The 17,059-nt window shown below is 37.8% G+C and overlaps 1 protein-coding gene across 3 annotated transcripts in view; it reads left to right on the forward strand.

Annotated features, from left to right (window-relative positions):
* The window catches only part of LRP4 (LDL receptor related protein 4), a 108,016-nt gene that overhangs the window by 84,562 nt on the left and 6,395 nt on the right, over positions 1-17,059 (forward strand). For all 3 annotated transcript variants that reach the window (XM_034417489.3, XM_034417488.3, XM_087883156.1), the window contains exons 18-34: positions 92-173; positions 1,044-1,149; positions 2,566-2,767; positions 3,661-3,850; positions 5,214-5,345; positions 6,260-6,400; positions 7,306-7,392; positions 8,466-8,637; positions 8,761-8,923; positions 10,809-11,034; positions 11,353-11,656; positions 11,798-12,016; positions 12,384-12,518; positions 12,699-12,807; positions 14,058-14,202; positions 15,966-16,079; positions 16,718-16,841. In XM_034417489.3, coding sequence (XP_034273380.1) covers positions 92-173; positions 1,044-1,149; positions 2,566-2,767; positions 3,661-3,850; positions 5,214-5,345; positions 6,260-6,400; positions 7,306-7,392; positions 8,466-8,637; positions 8,761-8,923; positions 10,809-11,034; positions 11,353-11,656; positions 11,798-12,016; positions 12,384-12,518; positions 12,699-12,807; positions 14,058-14,202; positions 15,966-16,079; positions 16,718-16,841 — 2,651 coding nt within the window. The remainder of the gene's footprint in view (positions 1-91; positions 174-1,043; positions 1,150-2,565; positions 2,768-3,660; positions 3,851-5,213; positions 5,346-6,259; positions 6,401-7,305; positions 7,393-8,465; positions 8,638-8,760; positions 8,924-10,808; positions 11,035-11,352; positions 11,657-11,797; positions 12,017-12,383; positions 12,519-12,698; positions 12,808-14,057; positions 14,203-15,965; positions 16,080-16,717; positions 16,842-17,059) is intronic.

Genomic DNA, 17,059 nt, shown 5'->3' on the forward strand with positions numbered 1-17,059 from the left:
ACAACTGAACATTCATAGTCCAAGAAAGGTCAGTGCTTCTGGTTAGAGCAATATTGCCCTCAAAGTTTCTTTGTGTTTGTTTTGTTGCTAGATTGTGGTGGAGAGCAGTCTTGAAAGCCCAGCTGGTCTTGCTGTTGATTGGGTCACAAACAAGTTGTACTGGACAGATGCAGGTACTGAAAGCCACTGCCATATTGGCAAAAGAGTTCATTGGCTACTCTAAAACCTAACCACTCATTGAAAAATTGCCTTCCAAATTCTTAGCAGGATTATTCCCAATGCATCTATTGAGATGTATGAATGAGACTCTTTCAAACTCTGTGATCATGATGACTTTAATAACATTTCACCTTCCTGTAAACAGTGGACAGGTTGCAAACAAATTCTGGGAGTAAGAACTCATTTCATGTAATTTAAAAAAAGAGTGTTCTGAAATAGGAAAATCTCTAGCATATCAATTTATTCCTGCAGAAATGTCTCTGCATTCCACTTTATTTGAAATGTTTCAGTTACACATTTTAATCTTATACTGATGTACTTGGTTTGTCAATATTATAGGGAGATGCAAATGTGAAAGTTTGCTTTGTATTGTAACACTGAAATTACGGAGTAATTCAAATGGCGTTTTTGAATTTCCAAATTGAAATATTCCAGTAGACAGAATTTTCGGCCTAGCTGAATAAATGTGTTTTTCTTATGGATAAAAAGAACACGGAACAGCACTCAAACCTATAGTAACGGAAAGGTTTTGGTAAAATTATCCTGTGTTTTACTTGCTTTAATGGAGCCAATAGTTTCTGAGTAAGGATGACTAGATATGATGATCAAATGAATTGAGAAGATTGTAGAGGTCAGGAGTTATTATTCTAGACTAAGGATACTTTGTAGGCCTGCTGAGGAAGTCATTTTGCTGATAGACCCTGTTGGTTTACTTTGCCATGGTGTGTGAATGAAATTTCGGTATGGATTATTTTCTTTTATGATTTTTTTTCCTGCTTCTGAGGGCTGGTTGTCTTTTTCTTTCCCTTTTCTATCAAATGCAGGAACAGACCGGATAGAGGTCTCTAACATAGATGGAAACATGAGGACTGTTCTAATATGGGAAAACCTAGACAGACCAAGAGATATTGTGGTAGACCCTGTTGGAAGGTGAGAACTTTTCTCTTAAAACTGCTTTGATGCAATTCCTGTATGTCATTACATTTTGATTCTTTCTTTTTTTTTTGTAAAAAGTTTTTCTTTATTTTTTACACATACGCACACACAAACATACAATGTATTTTTGCTGAACAGGGTATTTGGCCGGTTAACAAATTTAAACAGTTTTTGATCCTTACAACTAAAATTACAATTTCTATACCTCCTTTTTGCCATAGTATTTATTTTCATCTATTTTTTTTACCAATATTACCCTTCATTTTCATCTCTAATTTTAACCAAATTCCAATTTTCCCTTCTATTCTATATTAAACCCCTTCTCATTGTCATCTGTTTTTGTATCCATCATCAGAGTAATTTATTTTGTGATGATACAATTGTTCAATTCTTATAGGAATAGTGAACCCACTTGTTTTATAACATACATTTTCTTAAGTAATACAGTCCAACATTTTAATATAATCAATTACTTATGTAAATATCTTTTCCATTTATATATTCAAACAAGAAAACAAGAAAAAAAAGAATATAAACGTGGCTATTCCAATTAGTTCCATTTTCATACATCAAATAATTTTCCCCATATGTTCCTCCGAACCACATCTTAATCATTTCTACTTTTACCATGATATACAATTAAAAATATTTCATTATTACAATTTCCTTAATTAAATTTAAAAATATTCTGGCTGTTATCCTCTACCCATATTGCTTCCCCCTCATTTTGATTCTTCACGACAGTGATATCCCTGAAAGTTTGCTTCTAATTATAATTTTATATATAATTTTTAAAAGTCTGTAGTGTTCATTCTTATGTGCTGATACTTATAGTCTTCATAAAACAAAGACCCAGCCCCAATATCCTGTATGCCCAATATCCTTAAAAGATTAATTCAGGGAGAGACAATGTAGTATTCTCTAGTGTTGAGAATAAATAATAGACAATCCAGTGTTGAATTTTGCACCAAACCTGGTCATTGGTCATGATAGCTCCAGCTAATAAGGATGAATGAAAATCTTTTGAAGGGTATGGATCTGCCTGCTTATGAGTTAACTCTTACAAACAAACATTAATATGTCATAAAGAATAAGGAGGATGACCATATTAAAGTTATCTGCAGAAAAGTAGCGACTAACGTGTAAGATATTGTAAATTACAACTCTTTGCATTCCTTACTTTTGGCTAACTTGGCTGGAGCTACTGTAGTTTATAATTAAACGCCATATGAAAAGATGCTGGCATATTTGGCAAATTTAAGCAAATACCTAAATAGCCACTGCAAAAGTGGAGAGCCTTCATTGTTTAGAGTTTTCCTTTCTGTTCTGTTTTTCGTAATGCAGTTAAATAAAAATTGTCAGATTAATACGGTATAGCAGTTACACACCATTTTGGGTATTTGTATGCAGGTTCATGTACTGGACTGACTGGGGAGCTAACCCAAAGATTGAGCGTGCGGGAATGGATGCCTCTGATCGGTTGGTGATCATCTCTTCCAACCTGACCTGGCCCAATGGACTGGCTATTGACTATGAGTCTCAGCGCCTATACTGGGCAGATGCTGGCATGAAGACAATTGAGTATGCTGGCCTGGATGGCTGTGATAGAAAGGTAAAATAGCCAAGTTGAATTGACTTCTGGGAAAGGGTAAATAGGAGATATACAATGTTTGTTTACCGAAAACATACATGTATTCTCTTTGATCCAACATACCCCATTCTGATCTTCAGAGGAGTTCAGTTGCTCCTCCAAAGGGACAAAATGAATAACTTTTGAGCAAAGACTAAGACAGTGAAATGTATGGAAAACTGTGCTGCATTGTTGAAACAGGCTTAGACTTCCCCTGGTGCCATAATAATTCTCAGCCAGGTCCCTAAAGGTCCAGCACATTTGAAAGGGATCAGGTTGGGAAAAGTTGCTCTATAGTTTGTCAAACATGAAAGCACATATATGTGTCCCAGGATCCAATCTGGGTCGGTCACCAGGACCAGAGGTTTAGTCTTCTGAAGTTTCCTGAGGATGGGCTCCAACATGAGCCCGAAAGCTCAGAAGGCTAAATCTCTGGTCCTGGTGACCGACCCAGATTGGATTCTACAGATTGTATAGCAGAGATGGGTTTCAGCAAGTTCTGACCAGTTCTGGAGAACTGGTAGCAGAAATTTTGAGTAGTTCAGAGAACCGGTAAATACCACCTCTGACTGGCCCCACCCCCATCTGTTCTCTGCCTCCCGAGTCCCAGCTGATCAGGAAGAAATGGGGATTTTGCAGTAGCCTTCCCCTGGAGTGGTGTGGGAATGGAGATTTTACAGTATCCTTCCCCTGCCACATCCATCAAGCCACGCCCACCAAGCCACACCCACAGAACCGGTAGTAAAAAAATTTGAAACCCACCACTGTTGTATAGTCTAGCGCTGCTTCTAAGATAGCTGTGCATTGCTGTTTTTTTTTAAAAAAAAAACTGCTGTTTTCCTGGCAGTTAGTTGATTTGCTTTTGGGATTGACAGATATTGATCGGGAGCAATTTGCCTCACCCATTTGGACTCACTCTGTACGGCACTCGGATCTTCTGGACAGACTGGCAGACGAAAAGCATCCAGAGTGCTGACAAAAGGACAGGGCTGGATCGTGACACTCTACAGGACAACCTAGAAAACCTTATGGACATCCATGTTTTTCATCGGCAGAGACCTGCAGGTATGGAGGTCTTCTGCATCAAGATAAGAAGTTACACGTATTTGGGCTATAAATAGAAAGAGTTTCAAGTTTTTTACTATACTCTGATATACAGGTACATAATGTTTACGGTACATCTAGATGGTACCCATGGATACCCATCAAGTCCCCCCTTTTTTTTATTCTATAGGTAGCCCTTAACTTATGACCACAACTAGGACTGGAAAACTAGTTGTTAAATGGTGTGGTCATAAGTGAGGCATTATGTGACTACAGCCAATTTTACAATCTTTTTTTGCTGTGGTCTTTAAGCAAATCACTGCATTAAGTGAGATATCACTTGAATGCGACTCCGCCAACTTTCACATTGATTTTACTTGTCAGAAGCTGGTTGGAAAGGTTGCAAATGGCAGTTATGTGACTGCAGGACACGGCAATTGCTGTAAATGCTCAAAGGATGCCAAGTGCCCAAATCACATGACTGTAGGGATGCCATAAATGCAAGGACTGGTTGTAAGTTACTCTTTTTCAATGCAATCATAGCTTCGAATGTCTGCTAAATGAGTGGTCGTAAATCAAGGACTACCTGTAATGTTATTTTTTTTTAAAAAAAATAGACAGGATCACATGTAAAAGCAGCTGGAACCATACTAGATTTTATTTTGTTTACACATTAAACTAGATTAGAGCAGTAATTACATTAATTTAATTCAGTTAATGGAAGAGATTGGATAACCATTTGTCTGAAATGGTATAGGGCAGTGATGGCTACCCTTTTTGCCATTGTGAGCCAAAAGCGGGGGGAGCATGGGGGGTCATGCACATGCGTGCCCACACCCATAATTATATGCGCCCCTTCCCCACGCATGAGCGCATGACACCACCACCCCCCACGCTCGCCCCACTTTTGGCACATGATGGCACGGTGGGCCTGGTAGGCCTATTTTTTGCTCTCCCCACGCTCCAGAGCCTCTCTAGGAGCCTGGGAAGGATGAAAATGGCCTTCCTCACCTACCCCTGGAGGCCCTCTGGAGGCCGGAAATGGCTCGTTTGTCAACTTCCGGTCTGGGCTCACATGCCTACTGATATGGCTCTGTGTGCCACCTGTGGCACGCGTGCCACAGGTTCGCCATCACAGGTATAGGGTTTCCTGCCTAAGCAGGAGGTTTGATTAGAAAGACCTCCAAGGTCCCTTCCAACTCTGTTAGTCTAAGACACATATTTCTAAGTATTATCATTCTACCTTTGTTAGATTAAAAACTATAAATTGGCATAGACTTTTGATGAGCTGGGGATTTTGCTGAAAGATTTGGAACTCTGAAGCATCACAATTATTCCTAATCGCTTTTTTTTTGATACCTAGTTTCACTATTGTCTCTTTCAGTGCATACACCGTGCCACATTAATAATGGTGGATGCAGTCATCTTTGTCTCTTGGCTCCACTTCCTAAAGGCTACAGCTGTTCTTGCCCTACTGGCATCAACCTACAATCAGATGGCAGAACATGTTTATCTGGTGGGTCTCTTATCTTATGTGGTTCTATTAGTCCCTGGAAGAGAGTAAGGTCTCCTAAACCCCACATTCCGACCCTAGAAAAGTTATATACTCAAATTACAGGAAGTATTTTACTTACGAAAATACCTGTTCTACTTCAGGTAGAATTTTATGTGTGTTGCAGTAGCTATTATTACTTTTCAGCCAAAACTAGGAATAGCTTTGATGATGAAATGTCTACATAAAACGTGTTCCTATATAAATTAGGTCTGATCACTTACTAAAGGAGATAGAATTTGAGGAAGCATTATGCTTTGTAGTATCAGACATCAATGCATTAACAGATATCTTAGTAAAGTGGAGTAGTTGTATTTCTGGAATCCTTGCTGTTTTTCAATATTATGCAATATTTTGTTTTACTAATTTTAATAACATTAATTTAAACTGTAAACATATATCAGTTTACAGTTGAGAATGTCACTAGGATTTGTTGGAAACCAGTAATGTATCATCTGTTGAATATGATAAATACATAATTCTTGTATTGGTTTAATATACAGTATGAATAATCAGAAGACATAAATATTTTTTTTAGATACTGGACCTTACTTGTAGTGATTCTAATTATCACAATATATTTTATTTGGCTTGCATATACATTGTAGTAAGGTACTATTGATAACTTATATTTAACAACATTTTTCTTTAAGCATATGCTTAAAAATAATTATTACATAGTTGAAAAACCGCATTCAGTATTTCTTATGATCTTTCATCATATTTATGGCCCTACTTTTATGGTCTTGGATAAATTGGTGGCTTTAGTCATTGCCAAGATCACCTTTGCCAGCTGAAATTTTTGTTGCAGTAAGAAGGGACATTTGAGAAAAGGAATTCCTGTAATTATGCATTGAACTCCATTTTCAACTTTGCAGGAATGACTACCTTCCTAATCTTTGCAAGAAGGTCGGATATTCGTCTGGTTTCACTTGATATTCCATATTTTGCTGATGTAGTTGTCTCAGTCAACGTCACTATGAAAAACACCATTGCCATTGGAGTTGATCCTGAAGAAGGTTGGCAATATGTAATTTAACCATTTGAGTTGTAGAATTGTTCAGGGTAGAGTAAATTTACCAGTAAATGACAGGCAACCTGCCCATTAAATGGTGTGATTCATATTAAACAATACATTCCCCTATGTTCATGAACTCATTGTAAAAGCAGCTGTTTTTTTAATGTCCAAGTCTTATTAAAGCAACTTTTCCCAAATTAATATGGCTCCAAATACCTTCAAATGTAACTCCAGAATTCCTATAGGCCATGTTGGCTGAAAATTTTTGGAAGCTGTAGTCCCAATATATCAAGGCACCAATATATCAAGGCACCAGATTGAAGAAAGCTGATTTTAAGGGTAGCTGAAAAAAAATCCCTGTTTTAATCCTCTTATTCATATTCAAAAAGCAGTTTTCCCCCAAAATAATTTTCAAGGCAATTGTATTCCACATAGGTTCTGTCCTGGTGAATGTAGTGTTTTTCAACCTTGGAAACTTTTAAGATGTGTGGATTTCACTTCAGAACATGTTGCTGTGGTATTCTAAGAATTGAAGCCCACAAATCTTAAAACTGATAAAAACATGTATGAGTGTGTGTGTAGGTATGTGTATATGTGTGTGTGTGTTATAGTGATGGAGTGTGTCTTCATTAAACATTACATGGTACATTCATAAATAATTTGCTGCTGCTTTTGCTTTTCTTGACAGAAGGATATAGAGATACATACTTTCTTCCTTACTTTCCTCCATCTTTGGAAATTATTTATCTAGCAATAAAAGAATAAATAATAGATTGAAGACATAAAAGCACCTGAAGACACACTTTACAGTGTTGTTTTTCACCAAAATAATCTTACATATTTATGGACTAATCAGGGAATTTAATTTCAATAAATTAAAGTAATGTTCTTATGTTTTCTCAACAGGAAAGGTTTATTGGTCAGACAGCACACTGAGGAAGATCAGCAGAGCTTCACTGGATGGATCCCAGTATGAAGATATTATTACTACAGGTAATAAATAGTTGGTTTGGTAAATATTGAACATCTGCTCCAGGCTCTTTCAAAGATATGTATTCTTTTCAATGAACTGAACTTTTTTTTTTTTTGGCATTATCTTCACCAGGGGTGAAATATTTCCGGTTCGGACCGGATCGCCCGATCTGGTAGCGATGGCAACGGGAAGTTCGGAGAACCGGTAGCAAAAATCCCTGCGCGCCCCCCTGCCCACCATGCCCAGCTGAGCCGCACGATCATCAGAGGCTTTTTTTTTTACTTTTAAAAGCATTTTTTCTTCAACCTCTTCCGACAAAAAAAAATGCTTTTAAAAGTAAAAAAAAAAGCCTCTGATGATCGCGCGGCTCAGCTGTAATCGTCAGAGGATTTTCAAAGCATTTTTTTCTGCAACCTCTTGGCCAAAGAGGTGGTTAAAAAAATGCTTTGAAAAGTCTCTGACGATCCCAGCTGAGTTGCCTGATTGGCAGAGAAGCTTTTCAAAGCATTAGAAAAAATGCTTTGAAAAGTTTTTTTTTAAAAAAAGTTGGCCATGCCCACTTAGTCACATTACACCCCCCCGCCACCAAGCCACACCCACAGAACCGGTAGTAACAAATTTTACATTTCACCCCTGTCTTCACCTAATGCAACTTCTAAAGTTCTAATATAAAGATTGCCTCAAACATCCAGTGGATATTTTGAGGAGACAGAATAGTATATATCAGGGGTCAGCAACCTGCGGCTCTGGACCCACATGTGACTCTTTCACCCCTCTGCTGCGGCTCCGACACTCAAAATATGTGCAATACCCACCGGCATACAATTTATTGAGCTTTTCAACCCACAGTAGGCCAACCATGGATAAATCCAAGAAAATAAAAGTTTCAGAAGAAAACAGAATGTTTAATTCAACTACATAAGCTAGTTTTGTGGCTGCTCAAGAAATAGTCATGCATCGGAAGGTTTTTGTGGCTCCCGGTGTTTTCTTTTCTGTGGGAAATGGGTCCAAATGGCTCTTTGAGTGTTTTAGGTTGCAGGCTCCTGGTATATGTTACTGACACTATAACAATCATATATTTCTTTTGATGTAGGGTTGCAAACCACAGATGGATTAGCTGTGGATGCTATTGGCCGCAAAGTGTATTGGACTGATACGGGAACAAACAGAATTGAAGTAGCTAACCTGGATGGGACAATGAGAAAAGTTTTGATATGGGAAAATCTGGACAGCCCACGAGCAATTGCATTATATCATGAAATGGGGTGAGTGCTAACAATGGATTATCTTGTTTTCAAAGGAAAGTCTGTAGAGGAGAAGAGAACATGACAATAAGTAATATGTTGACTTTTCAATGGATAGTTTATTTGCCCCTTCTTTTCCTTTAGGTATATGTATTGGACAGACTGGGGTGAAAATGCTAAACTGGAACGAGCAGGGATGGATGGCTCTAACCGCATGGTGCTTATTAGCAACAACCTGGGATGGCCTAATGGTCTGGCTGTGGATAAAGCTGGATCACAACTATTTTGGGCTGATGCACATACTGAGGTTAGAATGACATGAGGGGCAGTCTATAATTTTAAATGTTTGGTGTAGAAAGTTGCCTCAGAGTGAAGAATGGAATGTAAGGATGAGTATGAGATCTTAGGTATTAAGAGTAAATATGTACATATATGCGTGTTCATCACTCTGGGATTCTAACACCATTCAATGATTTGCATGTCTAAGACACCCATAACCAATCAAACATTATTGGTTAAACTTCATATTGGTTGACATTGTCTCAACTTCTGTTTCACTTGAATATATTGGTATAGAGGTAGTCCTTGACTTATGACCACAATTGGGATCATAACTTTGATTGTTGAGCGAAGTGGTAGTTTAATGAGATGTCATGTGACATCTGCTTTGCTCAATGACCACAATCCAGTTGTGGTTGTTAAGTGATTATGCAGGTTGTTAGGCACATAGAGTCCTAGGTAAGGGCGATGCTTCAGGTGGTACGGGAGACCTGGGAGGCTCCCTTCAGGAGCTAAAAATCCCCCCGCCATAATCTAAGCAGGATTTTCAGCTCTGAGTGAAGAGACATGGCATGACTTATGCCATGTCTCCCAGGGCATCCCCACCATCTGCTCCTTATCTTACCACACTGGCTATTTAATCTCTGGTTGGATTTTGGCTCCCTTGTCTCTGGGGCTGGTTATAAAAGCTGCCTGCCAAAGGAGTTCAGCTCCCCTCTGCACATGGAAGGAACTCCTTCATTGGGGTTTAGAAACAGAGCCAAAATCCTTCAGAACCAAATGAGTTCAGTTCCCTCCATGTAAGGAAGGGGAACTCCTTTGGCAGAGTGCAAGAACAGAGCCAACATCTTCAGGATTCCAGTTGTTTCTGCACCCCGCTGAAGAAATTAACCTCTCCTTGGGATGCAGCTTCTTTCAGTCAGCTTCCAGAGACACAAGGGAGTCCTCTTGGCAGACAGCAGCAGGTTGCAACATTTTCTGCCAGCTTCTCTATTGACTTTCTGGGGAATCTGGTAGAAAAGATTGCAAATGGTAATCATGTGCCTTCAGTGTGCTTAGTAATCAGTCATGTGTGAACAGGTTACCAAGCAATCAGATTGTGAGAGTATCAGTTTATGAGGTGTAAAGCATCCTTTCTGAGGCTATCATAATTCCGGACTATCATTAAATGAATGATCACAAATTGAGAACTACCTGTATTGCTGTCTGATGAGTTACAGATAAGAAGCAAAGAGAGTCAGATTTTAGAATCTAGATATGGTAGCTTGGAATCTTTCTGTGACTCGGTCCAATCTTTTATATATGTACGTTGTCTCTGAGAAAAAAAACTTAGGATGATGAGTTCACTCACATATCTGTCTCACAAGGCATGGATGTCTTCTTTTCAAAGTGGAAATAGAGCACTGAAATCAGTGGTGATTTTCTTAAGTTTATGCCGTGCTGAGGCACCCAAATGACAGCATTATTGATAGCTAGTATAAATTCATACAATAAATTAAATCCTAATCCTAGAATAGCAAAGTATATTTCCTATGTTCTGTTAACCTGCTGATCCAAATACATAAGGTAGACTGATCAACACAACATGCTGACAACTGGGTAGACTCCTATTTTAGCCTGGTCCAGAATGTTGTGGAAATCCAGCCAATCAATGTTGATTCACTGCATAGCATAGTTGGGGACTCAAGATATGCTTTGCTAACTTCATTTCTTCTGGGTTAGACCTCTCTTTTCTCTTTTGTCTTATGGAATCCTTGGGTGAAATTGAAATACATTTAGCAGAATGTTAGAAATAAGCATCTAGATTACACTATTCTTGGCTTTGTGGATCATAGGAAGAGTTGCTACCTATTGGAGGCCTCTGAACCCATAATCAGAAGTTCCTTGACATTCCAACATTCTGTTCTTTTCAGCGTATTGAGGCTTCAGATCTGAATGGTGCAAACCGCCACACCCTGCTCTCCCCAGTGCAGCACCCTTATGGCCTAACTTTATTAGATTCTTACATATATTGGACTGATTGGCAAACAAGAAGCATTCACCGAGCTGATAAGAACACTGGTGCTAATGTCATCTTGGTGAGAACAAATCTTCCAGGATTAATGGACATCCAGGGCATTGACAGAGGGAAACCTCTTGGTAAGTTTTCCTATTTTCTTTAATTCTCCTTCATGAATTTTCATGGGCATGCTTTAATTCTTGAAAAATCATTCATGCATTTAAAAAAAAAAAAAAAAAAGCAACCAGCATGCTTATCTTGATTCCAGACATTTTCTGTAGATTTTACTCCATTGTTTATTCCTACTGTTCAAGCACAATTACATAGGCCTTGTTTGCCTGAGAGTTATGAAATCAAAACCTCAATTATATCTGAAGGGCATCAGTCTGAGGAAAGCTATACAGAATTAATATTAGCCTTTTTGATGGTAATCTCAGATATGATCCATTTTTCCTAAGGTACTAACAAATGTGGCATGAAAAATGGAGGTTGCTCCGATCTCTGTCTTCCAAACCCTGAAGGCTTCTCATGTGCTTGCCCTACTGGAATTCAACTGAAGATTGATGAAAGATCTTGTGATCCTTCTCCTGAAACCTACCTGCTCTTCTCTAGCCGGGGCTCCATCAGGAGAATCTCACTAGATACTAGTGATCACATTGATGTTTATGTCCCTGTCCCAGAGCTGAACAATGTTATCTCCTTGGATTATGACAGTGTAGATGGCAAGGTTTACTACACAGATGTCATATTAGATGTCATCAGGTAGGTATCTTCCAAATTCCTCATATTATGTTAATTAGCTGCATAATCATATCTTTTTTTCCCCCAAAACTGTTCTTTGTCAAAGGGATCTGCCTTATGGAAAAATATTTAGATAGAATGTTCTCTATGATCTTCTTCCAGGCGAGCAGATCTAGATGGCAGTAATATGGAAACTATTATTGGCCAAGGACTAAAGAGAACAGATGGTTTGTCTGTGGACTGGGTAGCTCGAAATCTATATTGGACAGACACTGGCCGCAACACAATTGAAGTTGCAAGACTGGATGGCAGCTGCAGGAAAGTGCTGATAAATAACAGTCTGGATGAACCACGGGCAATTGCTGTCTTTCCTAGAAAAGGGTAAGTGACTGAAAAGTCAGCATTAGCAAAAATATTTATTTAAATAATTTATTGCATTAGGTACAAATAGTCTCTTCTGTTGGTACATCAGCTGAAAAGGTAAGTGTAGAGTAACTTTCCCAACCTGGTGCCTTCAAGGTATTTTGGGCTACTGTTTTCAGTAGTTATGTTATCAGGAGGGAGCTGTTACACTTGGAGGATGCCAGGTGGAGGAAGGGATAGAATGAGTAGGGGGAAAAAAGGATGAGGATTGGCTAAAATGGAGGTCTGCCTTCAGACATCAGGCAAATGGATTTCTTGGGTGGACAAGCCATCTTTTAGAGCTGACTGACATGTAACATTTTGCATTTGGTTTATTTTCTTCCAGATATCTCTTCTGGACTGACTGGGGACATATTGCTAAAATTGAGCGGGCAAACCTGGATGGTTCTGAACGAAAGATATTGATCAATACTGATTTAGGCTGGCCCAATGGACTGACTTTGGATTATGACATCAGAAGGTCAGTACAACCTTGCATTTCAAAATTATTGACTGCAGAACTGTTGTGGTTTTTTAAAAAAAACTTTCCTTTTTTTTAAGGCAGGTCCCTGGGCTGCCTTTGAATCAGAAATTGTAACTGAGAGAAAGAAAGTTTCAGGAGTGGATATTAGTTTAACTTCCATTCTTTCTCTCCTTCTAGGATTTATTGGGTAGATGCTCATCTAGACCGCATAGAAAGTGCTGATCTTAATGGGAAATTGCGCCAAGTGTTGATCAGTCAAGTGTCACATCCCTTTGCCTTGACACAGGTACAAAGGAAGGTGGGGTGGTGAATGCTGAAATGAAACTTAATTTCTAAGCCAATAGTTTGTTTACTTTGGGCATGGTGGACAAAGTTTGTACAGGGCTCTTTTTTCTTTCTCCTGTATATCAGCCTGTTAAGTGATGCTATAATCATTTAAAGATAGGTAATGTAATACAGTTCAGCTAATGTGCAGATGGTTGGAAACAAGTTTCTTCATGACAGAAGAGTCAAGGAATAATATTGATTTCTTAGATGTATTTAAGGCTTTTGACTCTCCGGAAATCCAATTTTTAAAACAAATATTAATGAAATTTAAATTTGGTACCAGTTTTTGTAAGATGATTGAACATACTGATGGATCAACTAAAGTTCAGATAAGACTGAACAGCTATTATTCAGATCCTATTATGATTTTAAGATATACCAAGCAGGGTTGTCCTTTATCACTTTTAATAATTAAGGCTAGCCCTAGAAGCATTGGCAATAATCAGATTTGTGGGATGAAAATGGGAGATATTTGCAGACGATACAATTTTGACAAATTTGAACAGATTTCAGGATTATTGATTAATTTTCGTAAATCACATCTAATTTTTCATATTCTTCCAAAACTTCAAAAGGAAATTTCCAGTTTTAGAGGATTCAGTAGTATATAAAACTTCATAATATTTAGATATGCCTATTACTAAAATATTAACACAATATTTACAAAAATTGTATACCAACATAGAAGAAATTAAGTAAGAAAATGAAAAATTGGGTTTTAAAACATTTCAATATTGTAGGGTGAATTGCAGCAGTAAAGAGGTAAATTCTTGCAAGGCTTAACTTTTTATTTCAATACCTCCCAATGATAAATTATTTATTTATTTTATTTAATTATTTATAACTTTTTTTAAAACTGCCCATCTCCCTTACAGAAAGACTCTGGACGGTGTACAATAAAATATTATCAACATAAAAACTGTACATAAAATTTAAAAAGAGACAAGCAATGTTAAAAATTAATTAAAGCTTTTTCTTTTAATTTAATTAATCAAAAGTAATTTCAGAAGAGACTTTAACACAGTGGCAAAAAATGAGAGGAAATAAAATAATTTATGTTAATGTAGTTACCAGGTATTACTACTGAAAAATATAATATGTTGAAAAATATATAGAAAAGAACACGTTTTAAGTTTACACAATCCCATTTAATTCCTCTCTGCTTATTATGTAGTATTTTAATCATGTGTTTGTCTGTTTTCTGAGCAGCAGGATAGGTGGTTGTATTGGACAGACTGGCAAACGAAATCTATTCAGCGTGTGGACAAATACTCTGGTCGTAATAAGGAGACTGTGTTAGCCAATGTAGAAGGACTTATGGATATTATTGTGGTTTCTCCTCAAAGGCAAACAGGTATATTCAATCACCTGTGTTCCTTCATTAATTCATTGTATCAGATTAACAAGTGATGTATTCTCTAAACCAGTCTTCTGCAATCTAGATGGTTGGATTAGAACTCTCATCAACTGATCTGGCATGGCCATGAGAGGTGGTTGGAGAATTTGGGGGCTGTAATAATCAAAATACAGAGAATCTCCTTTTCGTTTTCCCACTTGATGAACGATTCTGAATTGTCTCTATTGCGTTTATATGGATTCAGGTGCAGAAAGTAGTTGAAAGCATATCATTATGGAAAGCTATTTGGATTTAGGATCATACTTATGAAATTATCTGCATTCCCTTCAGAGGATACAAAAGCTGGGGATAATGGCTTTACCATACAAAGTATAGGAACACAGCTGCCTTTCAGCTCTGGCTGTTAGCTACTATTAGCCCACATTGATTAAACAATGTGTACAAACATTGATTAAACAGGCTGGTACAAATAATGAATTAGGCAAGAAGTATGTAAGAAAACCTACACCTCCTTTGTTGCTTATGCCCCAACCCACTCAAGGGAAAACACATGTCAGATGTTGAAAAGTGCAGGATTTTGATCCAAAGCATTAAGGAAGTGGTAGCTGGATGGCAGCAAATGATTACACCCAACCGCCACTTCTGGTATGCTTTATGAACCTTTTCTGAGAATGGCTATCTACTGTGTGAGCCCAGAAGAGCAAAGCTTGCTGAAAGAGTAGCCTCAGGTTCAGCATAGGTGTCTTGATTGGCAAAACAAAGCAAAAACCTACTCCTCATTCTGAATCCTGGTATTATTGCTGTTATGTTCCAATTCATTTCCTTTCTTAACTCCCATATTAGCAAATTGCTCTTATTGATTTTAATAGGATTTAGAGCAGGAGTGAAATGCTCCTGGTTCAGACCGGATCGCCTGATCCGGTAGCGATGGCGGTGGGTGGTTTGGAGAACTGGTAGCAGAAATCCCTGCCCGCCCCCATGCCCAGCTGAGCCACGCAATCATCAGAGGCTTTTTTTTTAACTTTTAAAAGCATTTTTCTACAAATGCTTTTAAAAGTTTAAAAAAAAGCCTCTGATGATTGCGCGGCTCAGCTGGGATCATCAGAGCCTTTTAAAAGCATTTTTTTAACAACCTCTTTAGCCAAAGAGGTTGTAGAAAAAATGCTTTTAAAAGTTTAAAAAGAAAAAAAGTTGGCCACGCCCACCCAGTCACATTACACCCCCCCACCAAGCCACGCCCACAGAACTGGTAGTAACAAATTTTACATTTCACCACTGATTTAGAGTAAACGGCTGCATTTGAAAATGAGGCCGCAAGCTTGCCAGTTATTCCTCTTGTTCAGCATCCTGGCCTCTGCTAAAAGGACTCCAGGTAGAGATTAAAAAAATAAAAACCTATCTGCAGAGCTCAAAGAGAGACATTCATATATTTCTAGGCAGCCAGCAAAATAGAGGCCTGCATACACTTTGTATATCGTCATGACAAGCATTGGACTTTTTAAAAGTTTAAAATGTCAATGTGGTTTTTGCTCTAAAGTGTTTATTCCTTTGGGTCTTGGAGAAAGCATGGTGTTTCATATTCTGTGATCTACGGTAGGTAAGTATTGGTCAGGAGAATATTCATTTAAGATATTGGCACTTTGGTCAGAGGAGATACTTCTCACCACACCCTAATATATTTTGGGTAAGGGAACATGAAGTTCTATGCTGGGGAGGAGAAAACTATATATTTTGTGAAACATCTGGTCTGTATCTTCTAGGCACAAACATTTGTGGAGTGAATAATGGAGGCTGTACCCATCTCTGCTTTGCCAGGGCTTCTGACTTTGTTTGTGCATGTCCCGATGAACCAGATGGACGGCCTTGTTTTAATGGTAAGTTGTTTGTATACTACACCTCCCAGCATGAATCATAGCCCATGTTTTCTTTTATAGAAAGCTGCTTGAGAAAAATGGTTTCGTTCCCTTAAATAAGCTACAGCTTTACCTGTTTGGTAAAGCATTCAAATACCTAAGGACAAGAGAGTACTATTTTGTCTTTTTTTTTTTTTGCACTGTTTTATTAAAAAATGTTAAGTATTTTTCCCTTGAGAGGATTCTTCTATCTTTCAGATGTTCCATATATACCTTCTTCAATTCTTTAATCTTAGAATACAGTACAATTCAGAACAGTTTGTTATATTTCACTAGTAATTTGTGTGCAGTGACTTCAAACATTTTCCTACACATAATATTAGATGTAATTTAGGAATCATTCATTGGTAGATAAAATAAGACCCTTCTGATATATGCTTTCCATTGCATTTACACAAGTTCTAGATGCCTGGCAAACTAGAAGTGCTTATTTCTCATTTTTGTACTCACAGTACAACACTACATATTGCATTACAAGAAGAATCTTATACGCTTCTGCTATATCTTGAATAATGAAAAAGTTTATTTTTCCATAAATAAAAAGGTCAGGCTTCATTGTCTCCTTTGTCTCAGGTTATTTTTGTTTCTCTTCTGTCTAGTTCCTACCATGGGGCCTCCAAATCCTGAGACAACTCATGTAAGCAAAAGGAGCCAGACTTCTACTGACAGATTTAAAATTCCAACAACCAAGCCCCATATTTCTGTGGAAACAATAGAAGGAAAGTGAGTGGTTCTGTTTATTGAAAGTGATTGAGGAGAAAATGTAGGGTCCAATCTCTTTTTTAAATAGGCTCCTCTCTCTATTTTTTTTAAACTGCCAGATTTTGGACATCATAAATTGTATACCTCTTTATCAGATGCTAAGGGATCATAGCTAATCCGTTAATTCCAACCATTCAGATGTAGCACTGCATTCTTCTTCCCTTATAGTGACAGTTCAT

The sequence above is a fragment of the Pantherophis guttatus genome, chromosome 1 (genome assembly GCF_059756535.1).
Source record: "Pantherophis guttatus breed Tessera chromosome 1, ASM5975653v1, whole genome shotgun sequence".
NCBI lineage: Eukaryota > Metazoa > Chordata > Lepidosauria > Squamata > Colubridae > Pantherophis > Pantherophis guttatus.